Source organism: Chiroxiphia lanceolata, chromosome 4 (genome assembly GCF_009829145.1).
Source record: "Chiroxiphia lanceolata isolate bChiLan1 chromosome 4, bChiLan1.pri, whole genome shotgun sequence".
In the NCBI taxonomy this organism is placed as follows: domain Eukaryota; kingdom Metazoa; phylum Chordata; class Aves; order Passeriformes; family Pipridae; genus Chiroxiphia; species Chiroxiphia lanceolata.
In genome coordinates, this window is record NC_045640.1 from 12759935 (window position 1) to 12779431 (window position 19497).

Sequence of the window (19497 nt, forward strand, 5' to 3'; positions counted from 1 at the left end):
TTGCCAATACATTGTTTGGGCAGCCCATTGTCCTGCTGCTACTATGGATCCTTGGTGTAATGGGGCCAGGAATACCTGCTCTGTACTCTTCTCCCGCAGATACTATGAGAGGAAAGAACCCCAACCCAGGGCTTGGAACAAAAGTACCCAGTTGCTAAGACTAACTGCCTAAGTGCTAGGTAGATTACCCCAAGATGCAACTCCTTGGCTGATTTTGCAATGGATTAGGAAGAGAGAGAGTTCAGGGCTGTAAGGCCTCACGTTGACTATACTGGCTTTCCAAACCAGGGTTGTGCGTGTGACAGAGAGGGAGCCTCCTTTGGTTGCAATATGACTAAGCCAGTACATTGATGAGACATTAAAAGCACAGAACACATAAAAGGATTTACAGTCAATTGTGCCAGTCCCTGCTCCTAAACCAGTGTGTTTTAGTCTCTGCTTAACACAGGACTTTTGAACCTCAGATTTAAACCAGAAGGAACATCATTTTGCATCAGCCTGTTCAAAAGGGAATAACAACAAAATTGGCTAAAAGCAAAAGCCCAGGACTCTCTTCAAGTTCTATTATTAGACAGATGTGCTCATTATATACTCATCAGTTAAACAGACAGTTAAAACTGAGATCATACTGGATGCTAGAATATGACACTGAGGTTAATTACAGAACTCTCTTTTGCTTTAAAGATAACAAAGCAACCATGAAGAAGAAAAGAACAGAAGGGTTTATTGCTTCCCAAGTGGTACAGAAGCAGAGAAGATAATATATTTGATGCATAGGTGTCAAAAGTGGGAGCACTAAAAATACTCTGCTGGCTCATAGCCACTGTCAGCCACAGATAAAAACAGGTCATGATAAATTGGGTGTAGTCTTCGACTGCCAGATGTGGGAAATGACCATGTTAACACACAAAATGTGAACAGCTGTTAAAAAGGCAGCATTCTTTGCTGTTAGGAACCACATGTAATCAACAATGCAATGAAAATATGACTTGGAGACTATTAAACTGTGGTTTAGTGGCAATTTCTTAATTTAGTGGTTTCCTTTAACAATTTCTTGAACACTGTACATCTCATTGTGATTAAATAGAGAAATAAACAGCAATAGAGAGAAAGACCAAAATTCACTACACCCGCTTACAGCTCTGGTGCATAACTGAGAGCTTCCTTGAACAGAGAGCTGGGCTGAAGGTCACCATCCTTTTACTGATTATGACTTTCCTGTGTAGGGGACAAAGTTACAGGGGTTGTGGAAATCCAGAGTCCCGTTTGTGAGCCTCAAAGGAATATAGTACATGATGGTGTTTCATCTGTAATAATAAGTTTCAGGACAAAAACCAGCAAGATTTTAAAGTAACTGACCTTCAAAAGAAAGAAAAGAATTATCTCTTGCTTTATTCAATATATACATAAATACCATGAGATGTACTGTATCAAACAGTTTCTCTCAGATATATTCACAGTGCAGTGATTACAGTCTAGTTATGACAGCAGGATATTTACTGCAGAAGGGGATTCAGAGCAGATTACAGAACAAGCCAGGAAAGAGGATCCACACCACAGAGTGAGCCACAGCCAAGCTACAGTAATTTGAGAGGTAGCTTTGTGAACTGCAGTCACTCCAGCATAGGCAGAGCCAGACCATGAGCCATGCTGTATGGCCACAAAGATTTTATTGCCAAATATTTAGTAGCAAGTCAGTCCCACATTGAGACTACACAAACTGTTTTTTAAGGGTTATGGGAAAGCTAGTTTCTGTCTACTGCACTGTCCAGGTATAAGCTGTAAAAATCTCTTAAGCAGTGAAGTCATTTCTCCCTGAATTGCTGGCAAGATACTCTAACCTCCAGCTAAGCTCTGAGAAAACATTAACAGAAGATGACATAACCCTGGTACATAAACACATTCACATTTCAGATGTCCACTCTTGGTATTCAGCAGCCCTTAGACAACTGCCATTAGATTTGCTGCCAATACTCTTCACCTCTGTTCAGGCCTGCAAGCCAGGTTCTCCTTAACTTTTTCAACTTCGATTTTTCTCCCGTGAATTTTTAAAAAAGTTTTAGAGCTGGCAAAAGTGGAACAAGTGTTAACACCCCCATCTCCTTCAAGCAGCCCTCCTCCATCAGTTAGACAATAATTATACATAATAATAATAATACATATATAGCGTCATTTAAACCTAGTATTTCATTGTGCGTAGGAGACTTCTTTCTCTGGAAGACTTTTCCAAGTGTGTGAATGAATTAACACTAACAGTCTCTTTCCACAGGAATATAATCCCTCCTGGCATACCACTCTGGCTGTGATGTGGTCAGCAGTGATGACAGTTTCAGAGACCAGACCCTATCCTATGTGTAGCAGTGTCTGTTTGGTCAAATGATTACCATCATATATATTTTTTCTCTACCTTCTGCTGCTCATACATGGGCTTCCTGAAGAAATGCTTTTGTTGGAGAATGTTGTTCAGTCCAGAAGATTTTTCAAAGTATGGTAATGCACGTCATTATTTCTGGACACCAGAGGAAGAGTTGAAGACAGTCTTCTAAATTACATACCCTCCAAATTCACAGACTCCTTAGAATGTTTTGTTCATGACAAAACATTCAAAAACTGCTCGGAAACAACCTTTTTTCTTCTATATTGTCCCACTGACAAGCTTCTGACAGGAAACTCATATAATCCATCTTGCAGCAGCAAATTATCATATTTTTCAGTTTCACAGTTATTTAGCCATATTTTGTTTATGATTTAGTTCTGAATGTCAAAGTAGATGGCAGATCCTTGTCTCATTCTAGAGTTTTCAGCTGCCCTAGTTTGTGGGATTTGCTCACATGCTGCATTGGATACAATAGTCGCAGTGGATTTGTCATCTTCTCCTCCTGATTCATTGCAAAAAAATTCAAGTGATTCATAAAGCGTAGACACAGCCTTAAAAAGCACAGAAAACTCCAGTCAAAACTTTTACCCATAAAGTACATGTAAAATGAACTTTTATCCAAGATACAGCAGGGAACAGAAAGAAACACAGGCCATGGAGTTATAATTTCAGATGGAAAGAGTGTCTCAGTACTAACATTGAAAGGCAAAGCCTTCCTATATGTTTGGATTCGATTCTCTTAGTTAATTAGGTAATGGACACAAAATACTTATTTAGAATACCAAAGATGTCGAGTTCCAGTGTAGACAAGATTCTAAGAAATCTGAAATGGAAAGCTTTTTTATCCCCTTAATCTTTTAACTCTGCTATTTCCCAAAAGCTTTATCCTACTCTTCCCTCTGGATGGATGCTCTCTTCAGGCACTAAACTAGCACACTGCTGGGGTATTCAGATGCTATTCTGGGCTGTGCAGATATCACCCTGTTTTCATTTCCTAAACACATGTAGGTAAGTCCTTCAGCCTGAGAACTTCAGTCCTTCAACCTGAGAACTAAAGATCTGCCTGAAATGTGCACAAAGATCTGTGCTCACAGACATAGGAAATCAAATTCTCAAGCTGACATGGCATAAACCAATAAAAAGGTGGGAGTCATGAAGGGGTAGCTTCTTCTCTTCACATGTTTTGATGAACCATGTTCAGCCCGAGAGGTACCTGCCAGCTGAATGCCAAACAGGAGGAGGCATGGTAGGGACAGCCAACTAATCTGGACTGTGATTCTATGCATTTTGCACAACCAGAGCCACTCTCAACAATGAGCTTTATATGTGCTTCCATGAGCTGGAAGTTTGCATTAACGCTACAACAGTGCTTAGATTTGGGCTGGAACTTGCAGAACTTGATGAAAAAGTCATCAACTGCTGCAGGAATTCCCTCAAGGGCCAAATTCCCATGCAGCTGGCAGAACTGCCTGAGAAACACTCCCTAAACATCTCAGCTGAGGAAATATGGGATGATTCTCGAGAGGCAGAGAAAAATGCTGTATAGGGAAAGCACAGCTACAGGAGCCAGCTTTGCTATGAAGATGTTCCCTCTCAGTTTAAGTTAGGCACTTAGAACTATGTACTGTCACCTGACCTAATTGCTCGGTGTTGTTGTGACACACAATACAGGCGAGAATAAAATCCATGCCTTGGTTCAATTGCTGTGATACAAGATTGCCTTCACAACTCCAGGAACTGGAAAAAAAGCATGAGACTGTAAATAGCCTTGCAGGGGCGGACAGAACCCTCATGTTCGCTGTTCTAGAAATGATGCCCAAACCTACTCAGAATGTTCAGCAAATTTCCAAACTTAAAAAGGAAACAAAGGGTAAGCAATGTAAAAACTAGTGCAAACTTTTTAAAGACTTCCTTTTTCACAATCAGAAAAAAAGTTTAAATTAAGCTGACCATATTCTGCAAACAATTGAAAGGCAATGAGTGCAGTTCCAGAGACACCATAATATTTGCTAACCACTACTGGCTTAATTTATTTGAAAACAGTGTCCATACACTTTTTATGCACTGGCTTTACTAACGTACTGGATCTCTTGAACGACTTATAAGATCCAATTGTGCCTTAACATTTAAAATTATACCACTGTGAAACCACTCTTTCTGCTTTCACTAAAATAGCAAAACGATCTGTTACATGAAAGAAGACACTGAATCCATATCATGACATGCTGCCGTGGCTGGTAGCTGCTAAACTGTAAAGCAACTACAAAAGATAGTTTATAATTGCCTTCACACAACCTCTGGAAGAATCTTGCCCATACAAACCCTGAACAATTAATGGTTACTAATGAACTTTTCACTCTGCACCCCCTAGGATGCTTGCTTTCTTATTCTCAACCTTATTTTCTTATATTTTCATTAAATATTAACAAGTAGAAGAGTTATCCTTTTATAGCTAGTAATTAAAATATTTTATTACTATGACCAGACCATCTCATGCTTCATATTCCTAAAATTTTCCACTATGATATTTCCAGTAAAAGCAAGCCTCTTGGCTTCAGTGGGAATCTAGTTATTACAGAGCACGAATTTTCCCAGGTATACATTTTCTTTTTTTAGAATGATTACTATTGCTCAGTAAAAGACAGATATTACTATTTCACTACGTGTGTCCTGATACTCTCTCTCACCATGACTTCAGTACCAATGTGACCAAATCAAGGCTGCAGACAGGTTTTCTAACAGGAGACTTCAGGAATCTGTAAGCTCAGTAACTGCAGTTGTGACCACGGGCTTGAGCATTTTACATCACTTCTGTGTGGCTTGCCCAAGCCTGTCCAGCTGACTGCAATGGAAGCTGCATTTGCCTATGCAAGGGTTAAATCAGGGCTTCTTTCCCTTGCTTACTTTATGTTTTAATGTAATTGAAAAATGAATAATTGACTGGAAAAAGGAGCTTGGCAGAAATCTGCTACCTGCTCTCAGCAAGCGCTCCCTGCTCTAATGGCCCTATGAGCTGAAGCTGGTCCAAGGCCCCTTGAGCTTCATATACAATTATACATAAAGGGACTTTATTGCCATCTTCTACTTCTACACTTCTTTCTTTCACTCAGTCTCTATATTGATATTCTCTGCTTTTTGGTGCTCTCTTCTCCAGGAAATTTTAGGGTGTCATTAAATATAACGACAGAAGTCAGTACTTTGCTAACTACATGAATTTCTCTTTTCTTATTTCGGAGTGTTGTCTCTTGCAAGAAAACCTTTTTTTTTTCTTTAAACCTTTTCAGTGTGTAGGAAGATGCTGTTCTAGGAACAGCAGGTTGTCGTGTGCTTTCTGTTCAATGCCTCACCTTGAAAGTCCTCTCATAGCGAGAGTCTTTTTATAAACCACTTACCCATTCAGCAGAATTACATGATGAGTTTTCCTCAGCTGCTTCTCTGGTAGATTCATTTCTCCCATGAAGCTCTGCAACCTCAAGCATCTGTTCCTCCTCATGCCTTTCTGTCAGCACAAGAGGTTGTGCAGCACCTTAGCAAACCAAGTTATGGTCAGTGCTTGCTTACTGTCCCTTCCCAGAGTGACACCAGTACTCTACCAGAGCTCTACAAAGCACTGAAATGAAGAGTGCAGAGATCTTGCATAGCCAGTCTTGATGACAGGCGCTGAAGTGGTATTCAGGCTGCAAATTAAATAAGCTACATGTGGGTGGCTTACTACTCTCTTCAATAGGAGAGTAGTGCAACACTGGAACGTGCACCCAGCTGGAAGGCCTGTCCTTGGAGGGTTTCAAGATTCAGCTAAACTTGGCCTCAGCTGGTCTGATTTACTGTTGTTGTAGTCCTGCTTTAATCAAGGTATTGTACTAGATGACCTCCTGACATCCCTTTTAGTTCCCTTATTTATTTGATTCTGTTATTTACTATTTTCCCTCCCCTCCGATATATTAGAAGGGTCAAATTAAAGTTCAGAAAAAAATTCTCTCAGAATATGAAGCCATGTAAAAATGACCTCAGTATACCCCTTTAAAATAGGCAAGGATCTTTTAAAATGCAATTTGAAAATTGCAGGAGGACACAGGTCTGTCTAGCTGATCACCAAGTTAATGTGACTTGCAAAGCCTTTACAGCCTAAGACAATACATAGGAGAAAATGGGTTTCACTTGATTACTTTTTCCTACATCCTTTACAGCAGTGACAATGAGCAACCTAAATTCTTTCTTTCCTTCCTTCCCTCCCTCCCTCCTGAACACCCCTTATGTGATGGAGAGCTGCTCAGCAGAGTTTGTGCCACGAAAGAAGAGGGCTGATCAGCTCACTCGTAAGCAGACACCTATATGGGGTCAATTTACACAGCTGCCTGTGTCAACTCCAATGACTGTAATAGGAGCTCAGGGATTTCACCTGTCTAAATCCCCTCTCCCTGCTTTTTTAATCTGCAGGTTGAATTGCATCTCAAGTCATAGATATTCCATCTGTATCCCCGACCTCTCACACGCTGAGTAAACCTCACACTGCAACCATAATATTCACACTACAGTTACTTACTCAGGTAAGCTTACTTACTTAAGGCTGCCTTAAGTTATGTCACTGATCTGTGCCCTCTGTCCGCAGACGCCCTACATTTATACTTGTCCTGTACCCTTGTCATTCACTATATTTTCTTGTGACTTCTTCCACCCTTAATGTCAGGATTTTGCAACCCCCCACTTTCCTCCAATTAATAATTAAAAGAAAAATAAAATCACGGCTTAAAAAAACAAAACTTAGAACAAAGTCTCCAAGGCTGAGTCTTTCAGATGTCACTTCCAGTTGTCACCACCAAGAGGTAAGACTAGGATGCAGAGCTAAGTTCTGGTTTCTCACTTTTTCAGTCAGAAATCAGTAAGAAATTTTTAGAATTGATATCCTCCAATACCCTGGCCAGGTCAAGATCTTCAGTCTAAGTGATCACTCTCTCCTTAGAAAGATAAATAAGGAAGGCAAGTGGCTGTAAGAACGCTCACTTGAACTACAAGCTGTGCCTCTGATCCCTCCCCTCAGCTCAAGGCACCCCAGCAGACCAGGACCAGGTGAGCAAAAGTTATACACTGAAATTCCTCTTAGAAATACCTTTTGAGTGCACCTCGCCAGCCGTCTCAAAACAAACATCTACCTTAGAGAATATGTGTTAATGGAAATATTATCACTCACCAGAGAGTGTGGAGAACTGTTTCTTTCTGTAGCAAAGATACAAACCTCCCACTGCCACTAAGAAAGGAACGATGGTCCATATTACCAAATCTGTTTTTTTCGGTGAGTCAGCTTCTGCAAGTATATATTTTAAATAAGTTATGTAGTGTTCAAAGGTAAATAGAAGAACATCATAGCAAAAAACCCACAAAACAATTAAAATTAAAAATTACTTCAGGAGTCAGTCTTACGCCCCCCCCAAATGCAAGGTCAGTTCATCATTCCTGAGGGATGCATGCCTAATGAACAGTAATGTCAGTCCCTCCTATAGCTCTTGCAGATTGACAGTTTTTCCTCCCAAGTGTTTAATGTGAGTCTTTTCTGCTTGTAGTTGACTAAGTAAGAGATAAGATCTCTTACCTCATTTTAAGAGATTAGATTATTTTAGCTCTATAACAGCCTTTTATATTCATTTCCCACCATTTTGAACACTACTTCATTGATTCTCTATCACTGATGTTTTCTAAATCTTTGATAATTTTTGTGCCTCCCTTTGGACTACCAGTTACTCACAGTATAAAATACTGTCCAAAATTGAACTGTGCTGGATGATTGGAAAGGCTACTTCCTGTGACTTGACCATACAAGTGATGTTTGACAATGTTAAGGGCCTAGTCATACCTAGTCCCCTAATCTTTACTGTTGAGAGATATAAAGAGAGGTAGAGATCAGCATCTTCCAAAAGTAATGCACGGTGTCTTGAGACAGTTGTGCAACAGAAGTGAGATAAATTGTTTTCTGGGTATGTCACATTCTTTTAATTATTTAAGGTGAAACAGATCTCACTCCTATTGCTGAAGATTTTAATTGTGGGTGAATACTAATTGTATCAATGCTTTACAAGCTTAATTTGGAATTCAGACCTCACATTGCTCCCCTGTAAATGTTAGCATATGACTGTTGTAAAACACGGAGACACAGCCTATAGAAAAAAGTTTGTGATAACAGCTTTATGGACACAAATCCTTACAGAGTCCATAGTGCTCTATGTTCCATGTTGATATATTTATCACTTTTTATTAAGAATAATAAAATAATAAAAAATTAAAATGGTTAGTAAAGGGTACAGGTAACTGAACAGAGTAACCACGTGATTGTTTCAGCCCCTCGTTACCACATGGCAGATTCAGTCAGTGTCTCACATCTATCCTAAAAAAGCTTTCTGAGGAGGAATGGTGTTTGGGTCTTGTGTGAAACATACAGGTGCTGCAAAGCTTTTTTGTAAACCTTAAGTAATAATTCCTGTTACCAAACCCTTAGAGAAGAAAAGGAACACTACACAGGGGATATTAAGGCAGAGAGTTTAAGTCAATTGTCATTAAGAGTTGTTCAGGCCCTCTTTGTGTTTGTCTCATTCATCCTGAGATCCACAGTGTTCAGGGAGAGATGTGGGAGAAGCAGGAAATGCATAACACAGTTCAAACTAAAGAATCTTTATGATAAATAAAATGGCACACATATCTTTGTGCTAGCTTACCTTTCTCTTCAACAATCACTGTTGTCCCATTTCCACATAGTTTCTTATAGAAAGGTATTTCAATAATCATCTCACAGTAGTAAAATCCAGTGTCATTTACTTTGGCAGATTTTATGACTAGCACATCCTTGTTTTCACGGGTGATGTTGGACACATAGACGACTTTTGATGATACACTTTCAGTGATGTTTGCTTTACTAACAAGATACCAACTTACTCTATATCTCATAATAATATCTTTTTCCCAAAAACAGGTGATTTCAGTGTAGTCTCCAGTTGATATATTTATTTTTGTTGGTGTTTGGATGACTGTTAAATTACTAGGACCTGTAGCTAGTGGAGAAATACATACAGATTTAAAGGTTAAAGCAGCAAATAGATGTCATTACAACTGTATTTAAAATAATTTTAATGCTGTAAAATCAATATGACATTAGTTTTTAAGATTAGTTACTATCCATTTCTCCCTTCAATGATGGCACTTACTTTCTGGCTGAAGTAAACTTTTAATCTGGTGTGTTAAAGTCCTCCATCATTGTTCGTGTGCAATAAATGAAGATTTTATGTTTTTTACTTTCAACAAAAAGCTTTATAAAAAGAGATTGAGTCTGAAGGATATTAAACCCTATCTGCCAGATAAAGAACGACCAAAAGGAGTCACTCAAAACGATTCGTTAGTTAACAGCAAAAAACTCATCGAGATGAAAGAAAAATCCACTACAATTTTCGTCACCATGTAGGAGTTCCTATCCTGCACTGCTTCTAATTAGTGACAAGTGTATGGCATTTTACAGGTGGGTTCTTTTATTTAGTTTTAACTTCTTCCACTAAGTTTTTGCTGAAAAGTAGTTCATAGCATCAGATTCACCTCCTTCATTTATCAAGTATACAATATGCTATGCAGACCCCAGTTGTTCTCATCAGTTGTGTTGTCTAGCTTTTAGCTAAGGTTGACTTGGACAGTATCACAAGAAATCAAACTTTTTACTCTTTACTGCTTTGAATCTCTCACTCACTGTCCACATGCAAAGTGGGTGATACATGAGATACTGTGTAATACTGTGTAAAATATTTTCTTCCAGTGAAACCACTGTAGGGATATCAGATAACTTTATTTACATTCTAATGGCATTGATGCTCATCACAAAAGTGCTAATCCTATCAAATCTATCCCCATGACTGCTGAGATCATTAGTTTCATACGCTGCATGAAGAATTATAATTTCCTTTTTTCTAACATTTATACTATTAAAGTGAAGAATTACTCATAATGAGAGTAAACAGCATGATTTTCTTCCAAACTTTATCCTGTTTGTGACTCAGGCACATTTCATACCAACATATAACTAATGACATGATTTTTTCCATATCTCATCCTAAAATGGCATTTGATAAGTTCTAGCAGAAATATACAGAGAAACTTTTCTCCTTTGTCCATAGAAAAAGCCACACATTCATCATATTTAAAGGAGTTAGAAATCTCCATCTTGCAGAGAGCAATATAGACAGTGTAGGAGAAATATAAACAGCAGAAAAAATAAGGGAAAGAATTGATTAAGTGCAAATGACAACTTGGAAGCTGTTCAAGTGTTAAAGAAATGATCAGTAATTTCAGTTTTCCTGTTCATTTGGATTGTCATTTAAAATACAGTTGTGCTATCCACATTTCCATATTGTGACTTTACTGCTTTTCTGAAAAATCTCACTGAAAAAATCCTTCTGCCCTTGCTTAATCTTTTAATCTCTCCCTTTCTTCCATTACATTTTTTAATTTATACTGAACACCTTCACTGTTATACAGTACAATTTGTATTGAATAAGAATCATGAAACCTTACCTGCTTTCCATTTCAGTACCTATCTAAAACAAAACATCACTAACATCTTAGAATTCTACATTCAGTGTTTGTCATAAAAAATATTCAAGTCAGAAGGCCTAAGAAATACGGTGCTTGCATTAAATTAACATAATTTTGGGTGTTGAAGTCATCAGTGTGTTCCTCTGCACTTTTTTTATAACAATATCTTTGTGAAAATGTTTTTTGACTCCCCACGCATTTTAATCGTACTTTCAGCATTATGAAAATATAGTTAACATTCTCCTTGTCTCACACACAAGTGTATTTGATGTGAATAGACCATAAGATTTTTAAATCCAGCTCAAGAATTGCTGGTGACTAACTATAAACAAAACAAAGAAAATAAGCAGTGCTTACCTAAGCAGCCAAAACACATTGTTAAAAGAAGTTTCAGTGAAATTATGATCATCATGCAGGATTATTAGTGCTTGCATCAGGGTGTCTTGTTTAAAGATCAGCAAAACAACAAATGAAATCGTCAGAATCGTAGTTTAACTTCCTCTTCCCTTGTGGTGAGGATAGTACAACCTAAACGCAACTCAAATTTTCCCTACACTCTGTGAAACTGTTGTCACAGCTATGTCAGTTTTATAGCTCAGCCATCCTGTGTGAAACTAAGACATTTCTTCTTTAAATTTTAAGCTGTGTCCTAACTGATTGCCTTTCAACACTAGATTAGCCTTTCTTCTGGTATGACATAAAGAACTGCTTTTCCGTACTTAGAGTGGTTTCATGGGAGCATTTGCCATTGTCCTTCTGAAACCCTTCATTTAAATGCACTTTATGAAGATGAAATTTCTTTAGCTACCGCACAGTCTCTTCCAGCCAACCCGATGAATCTTATCCAAAGCCAGAGACAATGACCGTACATGGGTTATGCTGAAGCCAAGTATGGCTCCTATCTTTCCTCATCACACATTTCATTGTCATCTTGCTGAGATCTCACCTAAATTCTTCCCTACTGTGAAAAGTACTTCAGTACTTTTGCCTTAACAGCAGCACAGCTCCGCTGGCAGGAGCAGTTGAGGAAGGCTGAGTTCCAAAATCATCACTCGCAGCGGCCCCAACATCCCGCGACATCAGTGGGAAACAATCCAGGACCCTACACTGTGTATGCAAATGATCTCATAATTACCTCTACAGCTGCAGCTGCATTAATGCAATACCAGTGCCATGTACATTAACTAAGGCTTATTTCAGGAGGGTTTTAAGCATGAGTTAAAATAAAATGATCTACAGTTACATTGTCAAGTTGAGGGTCATGTTGAAATTTATTTGCCCTAAATTATTAAAAAATTTTCTACAAATGTAGATAACTCTATGCTGCTTAACATTCTCCAGCACTGAGTTTGGCTGCAATTCAGAATCACTTAGATTCCCCGGCCAGAGACATTGCCCAGAAGACAAAACATTGCTTCCATTTTCTCACCTTATTTATTCCCTGGATAGATGTTTCAAATGTAAAGTTACCAGGTTAGACAAAATTGTCCCACAAACATGTTCAGTTGGGTAACATCAAAATTGCAATGACAGAACTTAAAAAAATAATAAAAATGTGTCTAGAAACTGGCTGAAGCTTTTCCCATAGTGCTGATAGCAGCTTATATTTACTCTGAGTGATGCTTCAGTTCTAATCCAAAGCATCTACTGTCAGAGATGAAATGAACTGGGCACAGAGCAAAAGGGGTTGGCTAAGAGCTTTATTTTTAGCCCTAGTTACTTCATTGTACTGCTTTACAACACAACCTCACAAACTCTCATCACAGCATTACTGAGTGGGTGGAAAAGTGTGGTGACAGAATTTAAGTGACCTTTGCTGCCAGAGTAAGTGTAGCACACAAAATGACCACGTGGGTCAGGGAAGCACCAATAACAGAAAGATTCTATTAGTTTTTCTTTTCTTTCTGCAACTTAATCATAGTTAACCTTGGAAACTGCATTGATGAATTTGGATTCTGTAAATGTGTATACTTATTCACCTGCGTGCTAGAGATGATTGCAGAGCAGCTGCTCAGTGCAGCTATAGCCAGTCTCTTCTAGATGCCTTCCACAAATCCATCTTCCCAAAACTTTTCTCTGTCACATTCAAAGAGGCATATTGAAAAATACATTTGAAAAAACAGAGGATCTAAACCCTCTTCCTTCTCCTTACCCTTATGTCAGACTTGCTTGAGAGCTTGCAACACAGCATTTTTGAGGTGTTAGTGACAAAACTGAGAAGAGTGTGTATGAAATCGAAATTACCACCAAGGTTTATGTACCATAGCACAAATATGCTGCATGCATGCATGACTTTGTCCTCTGGTTATAACATTACATCAACACTCTTTTCTCTTGTATATCCTGTGTGATGTAAGGTTGGAAGTAGTATTTAGAGTGGCTTGATTTCTATTGAGTCTTCATGTAACACCACAATATTTCTCCTCACTATCTTCCCATATGTGAGGGAAGAAAAAGGATGATTAGCAAATGGGTCCCTCTATAGAGATTTGAGTGCCTGCAGGCTTCCTTTTGCTTGGGCTGAGATTTCTCAGGAAAAATAACATACAAAATATGCAACAACATCTTCTAGCAGGAATGCCATGCTTTTTACAGACCGGAGCCTTGGATGTCTCTGGTGCGATGTAAGATTTGACTCTGGCAAATTATCCCCTGATGACCAATTGCACCTCCAGATAAAATATTCTTTTTTATTTTTTTTTCTTTTAAATCAGAAAGTCTCCACAAATCAAAGTAGAAACCCTCCAAACAGATAAATCAGGCAGTATTGAGGTATTCCTGTTTATATTATCCCGCATTAAAAGGTTTTTGTAGGATTCGTTCTAACACATCTTACTAGAAACTTATCAACCTGCCATCTGGCAAAGCAGCACCCAGAGTTAGCAGCTGTGGGATCCTTTGCTGCTTGGCCAGAACTGACCATGCAATTGGTCACTGAAGATACAATTCAATTTTTATAATCTACCCACATGACTTGCTGTTACCATCACATATATTAGTGACTCAGTCACAAAAGCAAGAAGTGTAATCATACCCCTGTATAACCTACACATTATAACCATTATAGTACATGGCAGAACCAAGCAGGGAATGAGAGAAGAGGTACAAGCAAAGAAAAAGACTCAGTTGAAGACATTTCATTTCCCAAATACATACACAAAATAAAATGAAAAATATCTGCCATCATCCTTTACTGCATCCTGCTTACAGGGCTACGTGCTTCCCCTTTGGGCTTAATGTTGCAGGAAAATGGCTTTCACTGCAGCAGAGCAGGTTAGATTGGCACATCACCAAGTCTTTATAGCCAAGTATGAAAAAAACCAATAGAAATACGAAACAACTTTTCTTCATCCAGTAACTGAATGTGGCAGTTTCTGCAGTGATTTTAATGAGATGCAACCGGTGAGTATACACAGGCTGTCTTCATGAAAAGCTGACCACCAGCACAGTTCTTCAGCATAACTGTTTCCCAATAGCTATTCTGGAAGAGCCCTTTTCACTCTTTTTCTTTGTTCTTGAACAGTCTCTCCATGTGGAGGAAATTATTGCTGAACAGCTGAAGTAAATTAGAACAATTGCCACAGCAAAATGTCACTTTAACGTGATTCTAGATCTGGGATTATTAACTGGCTGAAAAGGCACCTATTTTCCTCTCGATTTCCTCTTTCAGTTTTATGTTTCACTCATCAGAAACAGAGTTTTGTACAGTGTTGCACCAAGCATAATTCATCACTATCACTTCAGTGAAGTGACTGACTTGATTCTCATCTCAGCTATGGGCATTTTCATGGTGAATAAGTAAAATAAGTAGAGATGCCCAACAGCATGTGAAAAGCATAAGATTCTACAGCTCCACATTGTTTAGAGCTAAGAAGAAAAATAGAGAAATACAGTTTTTATTTTGGACATAAATGCATACCAGCTATTAGTAAATCTAGTTGCTCTCCAAGTTTCCTTTTGCTGCTGCTCAATCAGATCTGCTTAGAATTTGCACTTACTGTCAGTTTAACCTCTCCACACAGCACTCCATAATTAACCTCCATTTGTTGTTAATGAAACATTTCCTGCTACCACCGTGCACATTCTCTGAGCTGAGAAGGAAGAAAGTTCACAGTATCCTAAGAATAATGTTCCTCCTTCAGGTTACATGATGAGTAAGTTATTGGCCATAGGGCAAGAGACCTGTTGACAAACCAGCTTCAGTTTACCCAGAACACAAGAGTGAACATCCAGGACCAGGATTCTGTCAGGCAAAGTCTATCAATTCTGACCCTTAAGAGACACAATTTAAATGAACTTAGGGCAAAGGAATACAAACAGTACATTCCATTTCAGTTTACAGCAAAGCAGAAACTTTGCAGTTGTTGCCCGAAAGACAAAGGAGCTGAAACACAACAGGCATTTCCTTGCATGTAGGAACAGAACACCATTTGGCAAATCACTCTTCTGTGATTTGGAAGTCATCTCCTCCAACAACTAAAATCTTAAGAGAAGACTCTTGATGTCATCACTAATCAGAAAAGCAATTCAAAACTGTAGGACTAATACGACTTTGTTAGTGCTCCACAGTGAAGCATTATAGAATCAATCACTTTAAAACCATCCACAGCAAGCACAAAAATGTCCAACACGCTCACTCTGCAACACCAAGGTCATTTTTGCATTGAAAAAGTTTCAGGGGAAAAAAAAAGAGTTGTAAATAATTAACCAACAAAAATACCCACAACTCAGGCCAACAGTTTAATTAAATTTAGAATTTATTCAAAAATTATTTTTTCTTTCATTAACAGTAGAATGTTTTTCAAGATCATCACTCATATCTTGAAATAAAAATTGGAAGCTATTACATATTCATTCCTGAAATACATTCCCAAACTTTATTGACTCTGAAAGTATACAAAGAAAGTCCTTATTTCCTTTGGGTGAACAGTTACTGTAAAGTTTTCTGAGGTCTTTGTGCTGTTGAAGAATCCTGTAAAACACAAAACCGCTGGTAATTATTAAAGCAGCTTTACTCAAATGGACACATTATTCTATCATAACAGTTTTAACCCCTCCCTTCCCTAAAAGCTAGTGCTTCAGCATATTCTCCTCCTTAAAACTACAAGTAATATGGAGCCTAAGATGCACCCATTCATAATATTCAAACATATAAAAATTTATCTTCCTTTCACATGTTGACTTACACAGAAAATGTGAAAAGTCATGCACCTTTTCCTCATTATGAATAAACAGCAAGGAAGTTCCCAGCTGCAAGTCAAGTAGAGCTCTAAACTCTCACCCAGACAGTCCCAAAAGCTCTGCAAGCTTTTTACAAGGCACATATATGGACGTAAGTGACAGTGAGGACAATGCCCAAGCAACTAACTGGAAATGAGAAATGAATGAGGTCACCCACAGCATTTGACTTGAGTGTCAGCCCTAACTTGAATCATATCACAGAGTCCTTTAAGCTGATTACAGTGGAGATTTTTAACTGCAGCTGTCTGTTTTCTGCGGCACAGGCTTAAGCTTAGACAAACACTCATCAGCATCTAAAAAAATCTATCTGTGCCAAAAGTGTGAATTCATAAGTAGCCACTTCTATCTGGACAAAGACAACTCCAGGAAGGTTTAATGATTTTTAACACTTGTAAGCAAAACAAGCCATCGGAGAAATACAACAGTCTGGTACTTGCAGGAATCTTAGCTAAATTTTCCTACGTGCAGGTTGTGACAGGTACCAGGTCTATCACACAAAACAATAATACAGTGTCTAATCTTGCAAATTTTTTGATATTTTTAATTAGACTATTCATCAAGCTTCAAGAGTCAACAACAATATGGGCACCAACCATGTTATTCCACCTACCTTTGCCCGGGTATTGTGCCGTCTTCCATTTCCACCGCTTCAAAGTGTTCACATCCCAGGTGCCTGTGAGTGACCGCTCTTCCACTACTGTCACTGATCCTAATCCCTTAAGCAAAGACTGAGTAAAGAAAACACCAGGAATCAAACTAGAGTTTATTGAGAACAGTATCACACTCACCAGTCTAGTACACAGTTAGACCAGAGTAGAATTTTCAACTCTAGCGTTGTCCTGTTAAGCAGAGCAGAGAAACTTTAAAATCTGCAAGGTCATGCAGCACAAGGGCAAACAGAGATTCACAGGCTTCAAACCAAGAAGCTGAGGTGCTGAAAGCTTCCTCTGTGTTGTGGCAAAGAGCCTATCGATCTCTCCATTAAAGGGCTGAAACTCACACTGCACTTTTCTAAACAGAATCCTACACCTTGCTCCCCTTCTTTCTGTCATGACAATTAAAATTTCATAATTCAAAATAATAACCACCTTCCATGGATTATAAAATAGCTCCACATGAAAGATCAAATAAACAAGAAACTGAAAATGCAAGTACACAATGGAAGTGACCAAAGTTTCAACAACTTGCAGAAATAAACCATAGAGAAAAAAAAAACGTTTGTTTCCTTTAATCCTGTCCACGTTTCATTAATTATAGGTACAACTTGCAATAGCCAAAGAAACAACAAAACAGAATCCTACTCTCTACACTGGTTAAGGTATGGCAGGAAGTGTTCCACAACCAAGAGCTCAGCAGAACCAGTCCTACCCATATTTAAGCAGATCTTCATGCTGTGCCTATGGCAACCTCATCTGAAGTAATGGCTTCAGTGTTGCAAAACTGAGTAAAGTAAAAAAGGCCCATTTCCCTCTGAGGTTACACTAATATTTTTGTATCTGTCTTTTGTGGAGTTTCTAGCACACAGGATGTGTCATTCCAGAAACAGTTCTCTCTGGAATAAAAACACCTCAATTGGTATTCTGTCTTGAAGTGTTAGATTTACCTTCAAATCTACCATCACAGGTTGAGACAGCACAGGATCCTCTCCAACTTCATACAAGTGTCTAAGTCTTAGGAGGACACGACTGAAATCTGGATCACCTTCCTTCTGTTTACCTTCAAGAGAAATCAAAATGCAAATATTTTCTTGCTTTAAAAATAAACCCAACTTTTAAACTTTTTTTTTTTAACTTTACACTCTTATCATTTGAACTTAATCCTCGTTTTTTAAAGTTAGCAAGAGGACTAACATCAAGAAATACCCAGCTCCCATTGTCGACAGGAATATCACTAAAAGGCATGAAGAACTCATGCAGGAGAAGTATTTTACTATTTGAGTACAGAAATCGTATATCAGAATTAACTTTCAAGACTGAGGAATTTAACAGTTTCAATAAATAAAAGTACTAGCCACAAAAGATAGAAAAAACCCAGCTTATTTAAGTGTAACATCCAGCAACCCCTTTTGAAGGCACTTACCCATGCGGATGCTGCGGATCTGCTCTGCATGATTAGAGCGTATCTCCACCCTGGAATGCTCAGGGTCTGGAGATGAAGATTAGGTGGCACAGTAACAGGTGATCCATGGACTGAATTCTGCTGAAGTTGTCCAGGTAGCTTTGGTTTATCTCCTCCATGCAAAGTGAAACAAAGCAAACACTAACATCCATCACACACACAAGCCTGGGTAGGGTACTGTGGAAGGGTCAAGGGATTTTTGCTTATTCTGCCAAGGCAGAGGAAAGGCAGATGCTATGCTTTCTCCTCCAAGGCCTTCCAAGATACAAAACAGAGGGCAGCATGATTTTAACTGCTGGAGAAGTGTACCAGACCTTTCCATAAAACAAATTTAATGCAGTTTGAAATTGCTATTTCACTACCAGGCTTCAGTTTAGTTAATAAGCCAACAAATATTTTTAAAAGAATGACTCAAAAATGGTCATTAAGGACTCAGCATCAGGAAGCTGATATATGGTGCACTAGCTACTTCCCACTAATTCCCTGTGTGAACATTTTGTTCTCATTAGATCCTTTTAAAATTTATCTCCTCTGAAAATAGAGATAATTACATAACAAGAGAAACATTTCATACACTTGGACAACAACCATGTTTGAAACTAATGCAAACTAATTAGCAGGCTCTAAATCTGCCTCCTAACTCACTGTATACTAACTTTGCCACACAGGAGGCTTCAAGTCTGCATTTACAAACTTGACAGCATAAATCAAAGCAACATAAATAAGCCATTCAGATGCTAAAGACAGCACAGGAAATGGAATGAGTTACCTGATAATGCTCCAAATATTACTACTGGCCTATGTTCTAATGCCAGTCCACTTGTCTGATACAAAATATTGGTGACAGCCTTGGTTCCTAAAATAAGCCAAATTACAGGGCGAACCACTGAAGAGTCATTTAAAGTGAGATTGTTATTCACGTTCCACTCAAGGTTGTTCCATAGTCTCCTGTGTAGCATCACCTGTATTGGGAAGGTAAATGTCACAACAGTAATCAGCCATCAGGCTTTACTTGTATTATCAGCAGCCATGAAATTATGCTCTCCTAGAAAAAGAAAAAATTTATATGTTACCTCCACTTGTCCATTCCCTTGACTTGATACACCATGAGCTCTTTCTGCAAGCAGCATCAGCCTTGTGTTATCATCTTCAATGTAGGCGGTCTGGACCATAGGATAATAGTTCTGTAAACACACAGC

At 38.5% G+C, this 19497-nt stretch overlaps 2 protein-coding genes across 2 annotated transcripts in view; both read right to left on the reverse strand.

The window, feature by feature from the left end:
- Window positions 1-1394: 1394 nt before the first annotated feature.
- Window positions 1395-11392, reverse strand: LOC116785964. The gene is made up of 5 exons (XM_032686188.1): window positions 11297-11392; window positions 9082-9414; window positions 7566-7679; window positions 5770-5903; window positions 1395-2928 (listed from the first exon to the last, which is right to left on the reverse strand). The coding sequence occupies exons 1-5, from the start codon at window positions 11349-11351 to the stop codon at window positions 2749-2751; spliced, it is 816 nt and encodes a 271-aa protein (XP_032542079.1). The 5' UTR covers window positions 11352-11392; the 3' UTR covers window positions 1395-2748.
- A 4274-nt stretch (window positions 11393-15666) lies between these two features.
- The window catches only part of MAN2B2 (mannosidase alpha class 2B member 2), a 30052-nt gene continuing 26221 nt past the window's right edge, over window positions 15667-19497 (reverse strand). Inside the window, 7 exon segments of the mRNA XM_032686116.1 lie at window positions 15667-15911; window positions 16791-16908; window positions 17784-17896; window positions 18260-18298; window positions 18301-18411; window positions 19068-19260; window positions 19372-19482. Of these exon segments, the coding sequence (XP_032542007.1) occupies window positions 15817-15911; window positions 16791-16908; window positions 17784-17896; window positions 18260-18298; window positions 18301-18411; window positions 19068-19260; window positions 19372-19482 (780 nt within the window). The 3' untranslated portion in view covers window positions 15667-15816.